Below are 15,462 nucleotides of genomic sequence, written 5' to 3' on the forward strand. Positions count from 1 at the left end.
AAGCGCAAAATGTTTGTGAGGCTGTAGGGGAATGAAGACAAAGCTTACAAGCTGTAGTTTCAAACCTGTAAAATAACCAGTTTGAGAGAGAGTTTTTTTTATTTTATTTTTTTATGTAATGCTAAGACAGTAATGCACTAAGGCTAAGAATTACACCAAAAAATAATAATAATAAAAAACATTTCATTACTTTTTACATAATATTGGAAAAAGTTTTTGTTTTGGGAGCATGCGCAAAATTGCTACATGGAATATCTTGATATATATAAATATATTTTTTTAATCAATGGTCCTGCAGCCTCTCCAGTATCGACAAAGACTGCCCCTGGTGGAAGTTTATCAGACAGCCCCAAGCCATTCTCTCCACAATCAACTCCAGTATCTTCAAAGCAAGACCGGACCTCTACCACCGGCAGCATTCTCAATCTGAATTTGGGTCAGTGTTTTGGGAAAATTATAAAATATTAATATTCTCCTTTTGTTAAGTTGATTGATCAGACATTTGCACCATGACCGCTTGGTTTTGGAATTCTCAAAGTATTATGGAGTGGAAAAAAAAGTTCTGTTTATGGATTAAAATCACTGCGTTCTATCTAGTATTGCAATTTTTATTTTATTTTGGATGTCGAAAATATGCATTGTTGCATCAGATTCAATTTGTCCATATGCCAAGCCATACTGAAGCCTTCATATTTTATTACTCGCTCTTCCTGACAACTGTATGAAGATGCCAAAAGTTTTGTAAATTTTGTTATATTGCATCTATATAATACGTACATATTTAAGTTTTTAATATGTTTAATCGTCTCCTAATTAATAGAATTTCCATTGTATCTGATAACAACTCGAGATATACATCATTGTAAGATCTTGAATTTCTCTATCAAACATGTATATATGGTATTTAGTTGGTTTATTCATATTGTGTCACAATTTAAAGTGTTGGATTGAAATCATGATCTCCACTGTTACCGAAGCCTACATATGTAAAAGTTGATTGATGGCAGAACTCAACCCAACGGCCAAGTTACTCATTGTTGTGAGAATTCTCTTTCTGAGTGATACTTTTTATTTTTAAACTGGACACATTTAATAAACAAAACAAAGCATGTAAGATGATGTAAAGGGTTACTTTAACCAAAAAATAGTGTTTTCATGGTTAAAGTAACTTTTTGTGATGGTTTGCTTCCATGCCCCAAACACAAAAAAATAAATAAATGAAAAAGTCTTAAACTTGTCTTGTTTCCATCTCCAATGCCAAGTTCTTCCCTCAGCTTGGTCATCTTTGGCTGGCTTCACTCACCTCGCTGGAGGATGATCAGGGATGACAGACTGAGGGGAGGACAAGGGTGGCACTGGTGGTAGGAGAACATGCCACCACTAACTGTCAGATGCTGATTTTGCAGAGATTGGATAGCTTGTTCCAAGCTTTCTAATGACCCCCCATGACACCGTCGGATGTTGAGTTAGTCCTCTGGGAGGTGGGGGGGACTTAGCCTCCATATGTGCAGTGTTGAGAGTGAAACGGTGCTGCACATACAGACTTCATGCACCAGGACTACATTAATGAAATGGTGCTTAGAGTACAAAAAATTAAAAAAATATATATATATTCTACAAAAACATGGTATTACTTCTTTTTTTCCATTACTTCTGCTTGTGCTACAGGCTAGCCAATGCATTTCCATATGTACTATAGGAATTAGTTTACTTTGAATCCGTAAAATTAATGAATGTTCAGAAACGCCTGGGCATCTGCTCTGACATGATGTATGCTCACTTGGACATTCGTTCAAAATTGCTGTATAGTCATAGTATAGTCATATAGCACTGCAGGGATAAATGCAATTTAGGACATGTCCAGACAGCCTGGGCATTACATGTAAATAAAATAAAAAAAAATAATAAAATCTACTGAGAACTTTGAAAACTAAACGCATGCAAACTTGGAGTTAACTATTGGGTTATGCAATAATTTTCTTATTGAGAGAGTCACTTTAATGGATCTCATGTTTTGTTTGAGATACCTAAGGTGAATGTGGAGACTGACCCAGCCATGCACCTTTTCTCGCATTGTAACTAATACTATGAGGTTTGTACTAGGATTAGCGGGATTTTAATAAAGTTTGCATTTTGTCTTTTCAGACCGTAGCAAAGCAGAAATGGATTTGAAAGAGCTGAGCGAATCTGTTCTCCAACAGTCGACCCCCACTTCACTTATATCTCCAAAGAGGCAAATCCGTAGCCGGTTCCAACTTAATCTCGATAAGACGATAGAAAGCTGCAAAGCTCAGTTAGGTATGAATCATCAAATTAATCCTCCAGCGGGAGTATAACTATTTTTCAATTGTCGAAAAAAACTATATTTGCTTATTTTTTTGGGAAGGAATACTCGAAGCGAGAGTACCAGGAGTGCCGTGGGACTGTCCCAGTTTAATTTGACAAAGTGTTCTAGTACAGTTTGACAACTTACCTGGGCCCACTAGACACCGGGGGTCTCATAAACAGCTTCCTAAAACTGCTATAGATAAAACTTGTAAAAATATATTAACAACTGGGAATCATAAAAAGTCATTTTAGTGAATAACCAACCAAAGTTATGATCATAGGTGATCTATAATAAAAAAATTTTTTAACAAAAATCGTTAAATGACAGAACTATCTCCTGAAATAGCGTATGTGTGGTGAAATTAGCACATACATTTTGAAAGTCTCTGATAGTGCAGATAAAGTCTTTATAATCCTTCATTTTAGCCTTCAGGACACAATATTGAAAACGTTTCCCAGATGTCTTCCTACATGTAAAACAAGTAAACAATAGGGATGCATCGAAATTTCTCTCATCTCAGTTCGGCCGCAAAATGGTCACATCTGCCGAAAATAGGGCAGAGTGACTTGTCAGGTCCTCGGTCTATGACAGAGGACCCGACATCGGGTTATAGTTATTGACCCGCGGGTTCAAGGCCCCTCCCATCTGCCCGGGAAGAGTGCCAGTACAGTCTGCAGCTCCGCCCAGTGTCTGAGCTGCAGACTGTGCTGTATCTCGCGATCTCTGTCAAATCTGAGCATTGCTGCGAGTTACCATCGAAACGCTTTGACTTCTGGAGCTCGCGAGATACAGTACAGTCTGCAGCCAGGATACTGGACCACCAGAAAAAAAAAAAAAAAGAAGGTATTTCGAACACCCTTCCTCAATGTCACCAGTCACCCCCTCCCTCAGTTACAGTCATCAGTCACCAGTCACCCCCTCCCTCAGTTACTGTCACCAGTCACCCCCTCCCTCAGTTACTGTCACCAGTCACCCCCTCCCTCAGTTACTGTCACCAGTCACCCCCTCCCTCAGTTACTGTCACCAGTCACCCCCTCCCTCAGCCACTCTCTCCAGTCACCCCCTTCCTCAGCCACTCTCTCCAGTCACCCCCTTCCTCCGCCACTCTCTCCAGTCACCCCCTTCCTCAGCCACTCTCTCCAGTCACCCCCTTCCTCAGTCACTGTCACCAGTCACCCCCTTCCTCAGTCACTGTCACCAGTCACCCCCTTCCTCAGTCACTGTCACCAGTCACCCCCTTCCTCAGTCACTGTCACCAGTCACCCCCTTCCTCAGTCACTGTCACCAGTCACCCCCTTCCTCAGTCACTGTCACCAGTCACCCCCTTCCTCAGTCACTGTCACCAGTCACCCCCTTCCTCAGTCACTGTCACCAGTAACCCCCTTCCTCAGTCACTGTCACCAGTCACCCCCTTCCTCAGTCACTGTCACCAGTCACCCCCTTCCTCAGTCACTGTCACCAGTCACCCCCTCTCTGTCACTCTCTACAGTCGTCCCCTCCCTCAGTCCCTGTGTCACCCCCTCCCTCTGCCACCAGTCACCCCCTCCCTCTGCCACCAGTCACCCCCTCCCTCTGCCACCAGTCACCCCCTCCCTCTGCCACCAGTCACCCCCTCCCTCTGCCACCAGTCACCCCCTCCCTCTGCCACCAGTCACCCCCTCCCTCTGCCACCAGTCACCCTCTGCCACCAGTCACCCCCTCCCTCTGCCACCAGTCACCCCCTCCCTCTGCCACCAGTCACCCCCTCCCTCTGCCACCAGTCACCCCCTCCCTCTGCCACCAGTCACCCCCTCCCTCTGCCACCAGTCACCCCCTCCCTCTGCCACCAGTCACCCCCTCCCTCTGCCACCAGTCACCCCCTCCCTCTGCCACCAGTCACCCCCTCCCTCTGCCACCAGTCACCCCCTCCCTCTGCCACCAGTCACCCCCTCCCTCTGCCACCAGTCACCCCCTCCCTCTGCCACCAGTCACCCCCTCCCTCTGCCACCAGTCACCCCCTCCCTCTGCCACCAGTCACCCCTCCCTCTGCCACCAGTCACCCCCTCCCTCTGCCACCAGTCACCCCCTCCCTCTGCCACCAGTCACCCCCTCCCTCTGCCACCAGTCACCCCCTCCCTCTGCCACCAGTCACCCCCTCCCTCTGCCACCAGTCACCCCCTCCCTCTGCCACCAGTCACCCCCTCCCTCTGCCACCAGTCACCCCCTCCCTCTGCCACCAGTCACCCCCTCCCTCTGCCACCAGTCACCCCCTCCCTCTGCCACCAGTCACCCCCTCCCTCTGCCACCAGTCACCCCCTCCCTCTGCCACCAGTCACCCCCTCCCTCTGCCACCAGTCACCCCCTCCCTCTGCCACCAGTCACCCCCTCCTTTCTCTCACTATCTCAAATCCCTATGAACATTTAAATAATAGATTTGCGCTACCACTGCAATTGCCATTAAAGTTTAGGCTCACTTGCCAAATCAAGTAAAAACTCTTAGGTGAGTTCATGAATTCCTTGATGACTTCCCGACCATTACCAGTTTAGTGCTCAGCAATCAGATCCATAAAGTTTGGGAGCAAGTCAAACCATAATTAAAAGTAAATTGCCTTTTATTCAACTTAGACAACCTCTGAGTCTATTGCCAAAGATTCTAGTCTTGGCATGTGAATCAGTTGGTCTAGGAATTGTATAGAATGGAAGTTGTGCCTCGCTTAATAACTTATTTCAAATTTCAGGGATCAATGAAATTTCGGAGGATGTGTACACAGCCGTAGAACACAGTGACTCGGAGGAATCTGAGAAAACGGATACTAGTGACAGTGAGTTTGCAAGTGACGAGGATCAGAAGCCAAAGAATGACTTGGGGGAGGAAGGGAGAAAAACGAGTGTTAAAGTCGAAAAAGACACCCCTCCTGCATCCTTGGCGTCCTCGGTAAAAAAGAAGCCGAAGACACCAGGGGCAGTTGATGTGAAGGAAGAACCTAAAAGTACGACAACAGAAAAAACAAGTCCGCCAGCCAAAGAGAAAGCAAGCACTGACACCGACAAAGATGTGTTGGAAAAAAGCAAAACATTATCAAATTCCTCGAAAGAAAAGCTAAAGGGAAAAGACGAGACGGATTCTCCGACCGTGCGTCTTGGTTTGGATTCCGACTCTGAAAACGAACTTGTTATTGATTTAGGAGAAGATCACGCTGGGCGAGAGGGACGCAAAACGAAGAAGGATCTAAAGGAAACACCAGCCAAGAGTCAAGAAAGTAAGTCTTTGTTATATTTTCTTTCAATGTTTTGTGGCTAATTTTTAAAAAAAATTTTTTATTTATTTGGTGAGCACTTTTTTTAGTAAGTAAGCAGCAAATGATGAAATATTCATCTTTGATTAAATGCACAGGTAAAGTTACTGCTGCGTTGAATGCTAGCGGACAGTCAACGCCAGAGACTCCTATCCTGACTCGATCTGCAGCGCAGTCTACTCCCGCTGTTGGAGTAACGGTAACTTCTAGTGCCATAGCAGCTCTGGCCACCCCAGCTGCAGCCACGGGCAGCCCGGTTAAGAAGCAGAGGCCTCTTCTACCCAAGGAGACTGTTCCCACCGTACAGAGAGTGGTGTGGAATTCCTCGAGTAAATTTCAGACTTCGTCGCAAAAATGGCACATGCAGAAAGTGCAGCGGCAACAGCAGCAGCAACAGCCTCCGACCTCCACTCCATCACAGTCTCCTCAAGGAACACGATATCAGACACGGCAGGCTGTTAAAGGTACCTTCTCCACTTACTATGAAAACCAAAGAGAGGTGTAAATGTGGACAGGGTTCCGTTTTTTTGTTTTTTTCCCTTGTATACGATTTTGCTTCTACACTTGTTTGTGTGTATTCCTATATTTTGCAAAAATCTGTGAGTAGATTACAGCAATCATTTATTACTCGATGAAATGTCTGATTTCTTGTCAACTGTGAAAGTTGCTTTTTCTTGAAGGATGGTAAACAAGTTGACGTTTAGCAGATAATTATGGAAAATGTGTTCAACATCAACTGAAGTACCAAAGTTGGGACAGAACCGTTGTAGCCTATGATGTGAAGCGTGTGTATCTAATGATCCCTCTCCATTTGTTCCAGCGGTACAACAGAAAGAAGTCACACAGACTACTACGACATCGACCATAACGCTTGTGACCAGCGCGCCTCCTATGGCTGTAGTCACCAGCCCAGCAAATGCCTTAACCACTTCAATAAATACAGACCTGCCCATTGCAACTGCGTCTGCCGATGTTGCTGCCGATATTGCTAAATACACAAGCAAAGTAAGTTTGTAATGCTAGTTTGCTGCTTCTTAATGCAGAACAAGATATCCTTGTCGAGATGAACGAATGTTTATTTAAAAATTATTAAAGCCAAGACATTACTTCTCACGTTTTTTAATGGAATCCAAGCAATCCTTTAATTACACCGTATGTTGCCATGTATATACATTATATATTTTCTTTTGAAAGAATGTCTCTAATTGGAGTCTGCCACTCTGAGTACAAGCTCTCTGTATAATGTGTCCCTCTGAATATAGTGTCTGTGTTGTTTCCCTCTGCATTCGTGTTTCTCCCTGTAATGTGTCCATCCGTATATTGTTCCTGTGTCATTCCGTATATTGCTGCTTAGTTCACGTTGTAACAAGCATTCCATTGGAATACATTGCCCAGTGCTAGATGTTTGGACAGTCCTGGTATTTGCAGTCCCATGTTCTGCATGTGAACCTCTCAGATGTTTATCACATTTGCTATCCAGTGTTGATTTAAAAATGTCTACCGCACTAGATATCTTAATTCTATGGTTTCTCTAAAGATGCCATTAATATTTTTTTTATTTTTCCGTTCCCCTTTAAATAGATGATGGATGCCATTAAAGGGACGATGACTGAAATATACAATGACCTGTCCAAAAACTCTACTGGTAGCACTATAGCAGAGGTATGTCAGTTATTCTACAACTGCCTTCAAATATTTATATTTACAACTTAATGCAAAGTATGTGAAATAAAATGTCCCAATAGCTCTGATTAGAAACATATATTGCGTTATTCACTATTTCACCTATATGAACAGCTGTCAGAACAAAGTTGCAATTAGTTTTTTTTTGGTTTTTTTATTTAGTCGCTGCTAAACTTGAACAAATACTATAACTCCATTTTGGGACAGTATATAATATTGTCTAAGGTGCTCTGCCAGCAATAGTGAAAAAAACGCTACATTGTTCCATGTTAGCATTTTTCTTTTTATGTAGATTCGACGTTTACGGATCGAAATTGACAAACTGCAGTGGTTGCATCAACAGGAGCTCTCCGAGATGAAACATAATTTGGGTAAGAAAATTCACTTTGCAGAATCTTTCTGTTCACTGATCTGGTTAATATCTGTAGTCCGTATTTGCTGTATGTCAGTGTTTATTTCCATACACAAGGTCCTTATTTGATGTGTGCTATGCCAACGGTGATCTAACTGGCCAAGATCAATGAACGCTTCTCTTATTAATACAGAGCTTACCATGGCTGAGATGAGGCAGAGCCTGGAGCAGGAACGGGACAGGCTGATAGCCGAAGTAAAGAAGCAGACAGAACTCGAAAAACAACAAGCGGTCGATGAGACAAAGAAGAAACAGTGGTGTGCCAACTGCAAAAAAGAAGCCATCTTTTACTGCTGCTGGAACACCAGCTACTGTGACTACCCATGCCAGCAAGCCCACTGGCCGGAACACATGAAGTCTTGCACACAATCAGGTATATACACCGAGGAATTCGTTATGTAGAGTGACTGCCAATCACTTGGATGAACTGTGGTGAAGCATGGCCACAGTTGAATGAGGTGGCCGCAGGTATTTTCTTGAGTGTAAATTGGAAGGAGTGAAGTTCATAACACTTACCACGTTTTATATATTTTTGCTCACTGTATGCGTAGAAACTTGGCCTGTTTGAAAATGTACCGTGGCATGGCCCGTCAGATGAATGATTGTTTTTCCCCAATCATCTTGTTTCTGTCATTGTATTACAATGGGTGCCTACATTAAAGGAACGCTCCAAGCTCGATATCTACGACAGTCTGCTGCAGTATTTACGATGCTTGGAGTACCCTGGCACCCTTTCAGTGTAAGTAGTCAGACCAGTTAGTTGCCGCTTGGTATCTTACCTGGAGACCTTTCGGTACACACCACCTTCATATGGAAGCTCCATCACTGATCCTAGCATGGCTGTGCAGTGAGCTGGCCCTGCCCTGCAGTACTTAGACCAGTGGAGCTCACAGAAGCTCCACGAAGGAACGTCAGTCTGAATAGGTGGTGGCAGTGCCCAGCAGAACCCAGGCAAGTTGTCAAACTGTTCTTAAAACACTTTCACTACTTACAATGGGAGCGTGGCAGGACACGTCTGACGGCATTACTATAATTGAATAAAAATGATAATTTCAGAAAGTAAATGTTCATACCTTAAATGGAAATAGTATTCTTTCATCATATTCCATTTCAAAACATGCACTAGTGGAGTTTGGCTTTTTCTCAAGAACAAAGATACCAAGACACATTGATTTCCATTTATTTTATTTTAGCACCACTAGGTGGTGCTGGGTAGGCTTCAACCTCATTGACTGCCTTACAAAGTTAGGATGCACAACTTTTTGTCAACAGCACAATTTATCTCCTGTTTTTCATTAACATCAATACAACTAAGACGTTTCCCCTTTTCACTGCTGATATGGACATTGTATTTGTGTGCAGTTAGCCTGATACATTTGTGACCTGTGAATTATTTATTTAATCACATTTGCAGCCACAGCGACACAGCAAGAAGCTGAGCCAGAACTTAGCGCAGACAAATCGGCACAGCCTTCAGCGGGCGCCCAGCCACAACCAACAGAGGCTGCCACAACACCAAAAGAAAAGGAGAGTGCAGCTGACAAAAGCAAAGAGAGTGTCACTGTACGTATCGCGGGTCGATAGATTTTCCAAATTCAAAGTGAGTGAAGTCAGGTGTGTGTCTGTGTGTCTGTCTGTCCCGCAGGTGGATGGAGACCCTTGCTTGCAACCCATCTCTGAAATGCTTCACTTTTTTCTTTTACAATTAATCATTCATGCAGCATTTCTAGGACAGAGAACATGGTTTGTTTGTTTTTCTTCTTAACGTTCTTCACATGTTCTAGAACTTTGGACAAACTGTTTTCTTTAAATGCATCTTGATTCTTCCTCTCCAAGACTTTGTTTAAAGTCCTATTTACCTATTTGATTTTTTATTTTTTTTTAAATAAAACAAAAGTGAAATATAAAGATCAGTGTAGTTTTATATAAAACAAAGTAAAAAAGACAAAAAAGGACCAAAAAAAAACCTTAGGAAATGTGAAATACAACATCTGAAAAAATGAAAGCTAAAACAATGAGAATAACAAACATCCTGGCAATTAATGCAGGTTTTCTATCATACACTCTGAAAAGTAAATCTTCAGTTACCTTGACATGTAATAATTACAAAAATAAAGCAGATCTGTTCACCTGCTACACAAATAGGTGCTGACGTCATGTAGTATAATTTGTTGCAGAAATGATACAAGTGCTACTTGTTGGTGAAGTCTTAATTTTACCATCAGAGTGGAAAACTTGAAAATATTTTGACCCTTGGTGGGATTCGCCATGCCTCCCTGAATTTTTTTTTAGGGTTAAATAGAATGCATCAATCTGTCCCTCATTGTAGAGTTAGACAGATCGAGGCCTTGAGATAAGTAGTTAGTCTACAACATATCTAATTTTTCTTTTACTGGATGAATTAAGCCTTTTCTCTCATCATAGTCCTTCACAAAACCAGTAAAATGTATAGTTAACATTAAAAAAAAAATTCACAGTTCTAATTTACCTAACATTTTTTTTAAAATGTGATTTTGTTTTCTCAAATTTTTAGAGGAACATTTGGTAATAAAAACCTTGAATGCACATCACAATCTCAAATTTGATTGTTCTGTATTACAATACCCCCTCTTAAAATAAAAAATAAAAAATACTAAATCAATTAAAAGATCATTTAGACGTTTCACAATTTTATTTTTGTAAATAGACCTACAGCAACACAACATGATTCGCATGCCCAAAGATGGACCCTGTTTATTTAAGAGGGTGCATTAATAAAATATTTTAGGTGACTTTATGACTTATGGGATTGGGTAAGTAAGTGTTTTAGAATAATTATTTTATACACAAATAGTCATTTAGCTCGATCTAAACCCACATGATAGCGGGTTAATTGCTTTGCAGCTCTGTGATACACTCACCACACATTACTGTGAGTTTTATTGATGTGGAGCTCTGTGATACTTACCATATATTGAGAGTTTTATTGATGTGGAACTCTGGGATACACTCATATATACCACACATATTCATACAAATCTAACAGTCTGTGCTCTTGGGAAAACAAAAATGCACAGGTTAGGAAAGAGGGACAGGGGCGTTGGGTTCCCAAGGAGGATCACATGAAAGTATGTGTGGCCTATTGTCTTCGACAGCTGTCACTTTCCACATGGTAACGTAGTAGCTTCCCTGTGCTGTCTCTGCAGATAGCAACAGGTCTGACAAGCAGCCAGCCAATTAAACTGGTCCAAGTGCCGCAGACCACCACCTATATCCCAACTACTCAACCCACAATTGTAAGTACCACCATCGTCATTAGTCTACCGTTAATGTTGCTGGCATTCAAGTAGTGTAGTATTTCAGTGTCTCTTTACCTGTGTTGCTTCTGCAATATGATTTCACAGCCCCTTGATCCCCATCCCACTCTCGCACTGCTGTTTGAAAGCTTTGCTGTGTTCTTTATAATTTTTTTTTTTACTTTCCCTTTAATTTTAATTTATTCGCTTCTCATTTCATTATTGGCCGCGGCATGAAATTAACCATGACTTTCCTCCCCCCAGGTTATATTGCACCGACCTTTTGCTTGCACCTGTATGTAATAAAAAGAATTGTGTGGTGCAAATCTGATGTATATACTAGTGTGTTTTCTTGTTTTTGTTTTTTGGGGGAGAAGCGGGAGTGGACATGTGCCTGTGTAAGACTAGGTGCTGGGGGTGGTACAGTCTCACCCTGCATCCCCAGTTTTTACCAAGTGAACATAGGAGTTCCCTCTCCATATTTCTGGTGGCAGTAGTGGGATCCCCACACTTTCCACATTTTTTCAAATTAAAAGTTTATTCCCTAAACATCAGATCATAGTAAATTGTAAACTGAATTAAGAAATATAGTCAAAACGTGCTGATTTGGAAACATTCTTCAACTCCTCATTAGTCACAGCCAGCCTGTTGTATTATAGTGAACTACAATTTAGTATTTATTGAGTCAATCCTTCAGTGTATTCTCTGCACATGCATTATTAATATCACTAGTATAATATTCATTTGGCAAACATTTCTTTCCTGTAGCATAGAGTGTTCTCTGCGACATTTAATATATTTTTTTCAGATATGTGTTACATCGATAAAAATATTTACTGAGCAGAAACAAATTGTATCTGGCATGGCAGAAAATAGGGCTAGGCTTTATTATTATTATTAATATATTTATATATCGCCAACAAATTCCGTAGCGCTTTACAGTGGGTACTTTACAAAAAAATAAACAAGTTAAATATATATATTTTGTGATAAATTTTATTAAGATTTTATTGAGGAAAGCACATAACCTATGCAATCAATAACTGTTATAGATTAATGTTGGGGTGTCATTGTCAGGTATAAGGAAAGAAAATGCAAGTTCTATGTAGAGGATGAGATGAGGATGGAATGTAGTTGGTATTAGCTACAAAATGGTAATTTTGTTTAAAGATAAAAGTAGATATCAAATGAGATGCACAAACCTAACACTCCAAAAAATAAAAGGATCCAGCACTAACCCTCTAGTCTTCTGTATCTCTTCTTTTGCATTCTGTATCTTATGCAGCATTCCATGATTGGTACCAAGTGTAGGAGCAGAATGTGATTCACATTCCCTTTTTCTTTACCACAATCTACATTGCCAGTTCTCTCTTAAAGGGACACTATAGTCACCAGAACAACTGCAGCTTATTGTATTTGTTCTAGTGAATAAAATCACTTTAAGCTTTTTGCAGTAAACATGGTCTTTTCAGAGAAAACACAGTGTTTACATTACAGCCTAGGGATACCTCCACTGCTCACTCCTCAGATGACTGCTAGACATGCTTCCCGTGGCACTGCTGCACACTGTGCAGTACTGCCATTCAGTTTCTCCAACCTCTGCATGGAGACATTGAACTTTCCTCATAGAGATGTATTGATTAAATTCATCTCTATGAGGAGATGCTGAATGGCTAGGGCTGTGTTTGGCTTGTGTTGGCTCTGATCATGATCTGCCTTCCTGACAGTCTCAGCCAATCCTATGGGAAAGCATTGTGATTGGCTCAGAACAACACTTCTGATGATGTCAGGTATGGAGGCAGATCAGTGGCAGAGACAGCAGCTGCAGACTAGAATACAAGTAAAATTTTACCAAATTTAGGGGGAGGGGGGACTCGATGGTGGTTTTAGCACTATAGGGTCAGGAATGCATGTTTGTGTTCCTGACCCTATAGTGTTCCTTTAAGTACAAGCATAGCAATGCCATGTACTGTATAAGGTAAACCCACAATAATAAGAAGGTTACAAAATAGCACAAAAAAACCTTCACAATACCTTTTCTGAATGACTGCAACTAATGTGTTTTCTAGTGGCATTTGTAAACATAGTCCTTTCTTTCTTCTGTTACAGACCATCCCGGTTGTAGTGAATCCGAGCACAGGAACCGTTGCGGTGAGGGCAGGTGTCCAGTACGTTCCAACCACCGTGCCAGTACAAGTTCGGAGAGTGTAGCCTTTAACGAGAGCTCAACTCGCTCTTGGAAATGTAAAAAAAAAAATAAAAAACAGACTTTTGGCTTAACTCGGATGGAAACTTTTTATTTTTGGACCTAAGACTACACTACATTGCGAAGCAGCATTAGATTTGTCACATTGAAGCTGGAGAAAGTTACCATCTATTAAAATGGCTCTTTTTTTTTTGTAAATAATGTACAAATTCTGGATGTCATTAAAACTAGCATATCATCTTTTTATATTTGTACCGACTTTAACTTATGAACATTTGTGGGGAATGAATATCATCGATAATCCATCTCAAAACGTGAAATCCTTCAAAATCACTGTCATACATCATCGGCCTGGTCACATTTTGCGGTTTTTGCATTTTCCAAAATTCATGTGAAAATGGGACAAAAATACATGGACCTTTTAAAAGTAAAAGGCCGTTACATTCTGTAGATATAGAGAAGTTTTTATTCTGCGTAAGATGAAAACGTGGTGGAAGAAATCGCAAAGCCTTTTGTTTTCCACTCGGCGTCTCTGCGAACTGATTTTATAGAATATATTGAAAATACTTCCGCTCAATATACATACATGGACAATATAAGAACGCTTGGGGGGAGGGGGGGGGGGGGGAGGGGGGGAGAATGGTTAATGTACACTTTGCCCTTTTTTTTCTGTATTGGAAATTTAAAATATATAACAAATAATAAAAATCATAATAAAATCGGATTTTAAAATAGTAGGAACAGGAATTTGTTGATACAATCTCAAAAGGAATTTGATGCTATAAAGCATGTATTTATATGATAGAAAAATAAATTTCTATCAACGCATGAGGAAAAACCATGTTTAAAAAAAAAAAAAAAAAGAAGAAACAAAAAAGTGAAAGTCAAATTATGTCTGTTACATTTATACCGCAGTTCCATTTGTATGTTATGTAAATGCAAACATAGAACATGATCGAAGGTGAAATATGTATGTATATGAGAATTAATTGTACGATATCATTCCAGTACACTGTTGTATATTTTAGTCATATTAATTTTTCCCATTGTTTATATAGAATACAATATGTACAGATACCAGCTAGATAGCAAAAAAAAAAAAACAAGTTATAAAGAAACAATGAGAAAAAAAAAATTTGTGCTCTGCAAAGGAAGATGGAATGAGATCTAATCTAGCTGGCCTTGTTTGTGAAGCATAATTGCTTTTAGCATATGGAAGTATTTTTTCACATTTTGTTTGTATAAAATTTTTATTAAATCTAAACATTTTCTTTTTTTGATAATATTTTCTTTTTTGTGTTAAATATGTGCAATATCATTTAATTGCTCTTAATATTTTATTTATTTGTTCATGATTTTTTTGCTAAAGTGGGTATTCTGGGATTTCAAAGTGATTTTTACAATTTTAGATCAAATTAGCAGAAATTAGATCATTTGTATTTAAAATAAAAAAGTCCCCATTTTCGAAATCTTGACTTAAATTTGAAAAAAATAAATACAAAATTGTAATTCACTTTGAATTCTCAACAGTACACATTCAGCCATGTAAGTCATGGTTCCAAGAGAGCAAAAAAAGGTAGATATCTATAAAACAAGAACAAGCTAATTTCATACAAAGGCTGTCAGGGCAATTTCTATTTGGCGTTATATAGTGCCAACATATTCTGTAGTAATATACAATTTTAATGTGAGCTAATAGCAGCAATTAAAAACAAACTGTAGCAATTGTTAACGTGATAGGTTATTGAACACCCTCCTAACAATCTAGATTCTAGAAGCACTTTTTATCGTAAGATTATCAGCATTCATCTAGCATTACCATATTCTACAGATATTTAAAACTATAGAAGGGGATATGAAGAAGACTCTGCTCAAAAATATAACTGGTCATGTTGATCTGCAGTCACGTAATGTGTGTGTGCGCTTTAAAGTTAGACATACATTTTTGTAAAGTTCACTATGGTCTTCCTGTTTAATTGATCTAGCTGAAATTCAGTTATAATACAACAAGGTATTCTTCATGTAGTAGGCAAAATGGACATATGACTAAGGCTAGCGGTCAACACTCTGTCTTACGGGACATTGGAAGAGGAAGATGCATCATGGATCCACTAGAACAGAATTGTCCAGACTTGACACTCCAGCTGTTTTTTGGTACGATACCCATAGTTTTGTCTAAATATTGGCAAATAATTTGGTTTGGACACACAAAATGGACTCTGATCTCTGCGTCTGACCTACTAAAACCAAATATTGTCTCTGGCAAACCTATTTTGGATTCT

At 40.2% G+C, this 15,462-nt stretch overlaps 1 protein-coding gene across 6 annotated transcripts in view; it reads left to right on the forward strand.

Moving 5' to 3' along the window:
• ZMYND8 (zinc finger MYND-type containing 8) overlaps window positions 1-13,785 on the forward strand; it is a 66,802-nt gene extending 53,017 nt beyond the window's left edge. For 4 of the 6 annotated variants that reach the window (XM_063459434.1, XM_063459433.1, XM_063459436.1 and 1 more), the window contains 11 exons: window positions 299-436; window positions 2,146-2,298; window positions 5,047-5,568; window positions 5,703-6,068; window positions 6,425-6,609; window positions 7,186-7,266; window positions 7,580-7,658; window positions 7,833-8,072; window positions 9,114-9,262; window positions 10,885-10,974; window positions 13,084-13,785. In XM_063459434.1, the coding sequence (XP_063315504.1) occupies window positions 299-436; window positions 2,146-2,298; window positions 5,047-5,568; window positions 5,703-6,068; window positions 6,425-6,609; window positions 7,186-7,266; window positions 7,580-7,658; window positions 7,833-8,072; window positions 9,114-9,262; window positions 10,885-10,974; window positions 13,084-13,185 (2,105 nt within the window). In that variant the 3' untranslated portion in view covers window positions 13,186-13,785. Of the gene's footprint in view, window positions 1-298; window positions 437-2,145; window positions 2,299-5,046; window positions 5,569-5,702; window positions 6,069-6,424; window positions 6,610-7,185; window positions 7,267-7,579; window positions 7,659-7,832; window positions 8,073-9,113; window positions 9,300-10,884; window positions 10,975-13,083 lie in introns of all 6 variants that reach the window. The other 2 variants (XM_063459437.1, XM_063459438.1) reach the window with 2 other exon arrangements.
• The last annotated feature ends 1,677 nt before the right edge of the window (window positions 13,786-15,462 follow it).

The sequence above is a fragment of the Pelobates fuscus genome, chromosome 6 (assembly GCF_036172605.1).
Source record: "Pelobates fuscus isolate aPelFus1 chromosome 6, aPelFus1.pri, whole genome shotgun sequence".
Taxonomy (NCBI): Eukaryota; Metazoa; Chordata; class Amphibia; order Anura; family Pelobatidae; genus Pelobates; species Pelobates fuscus.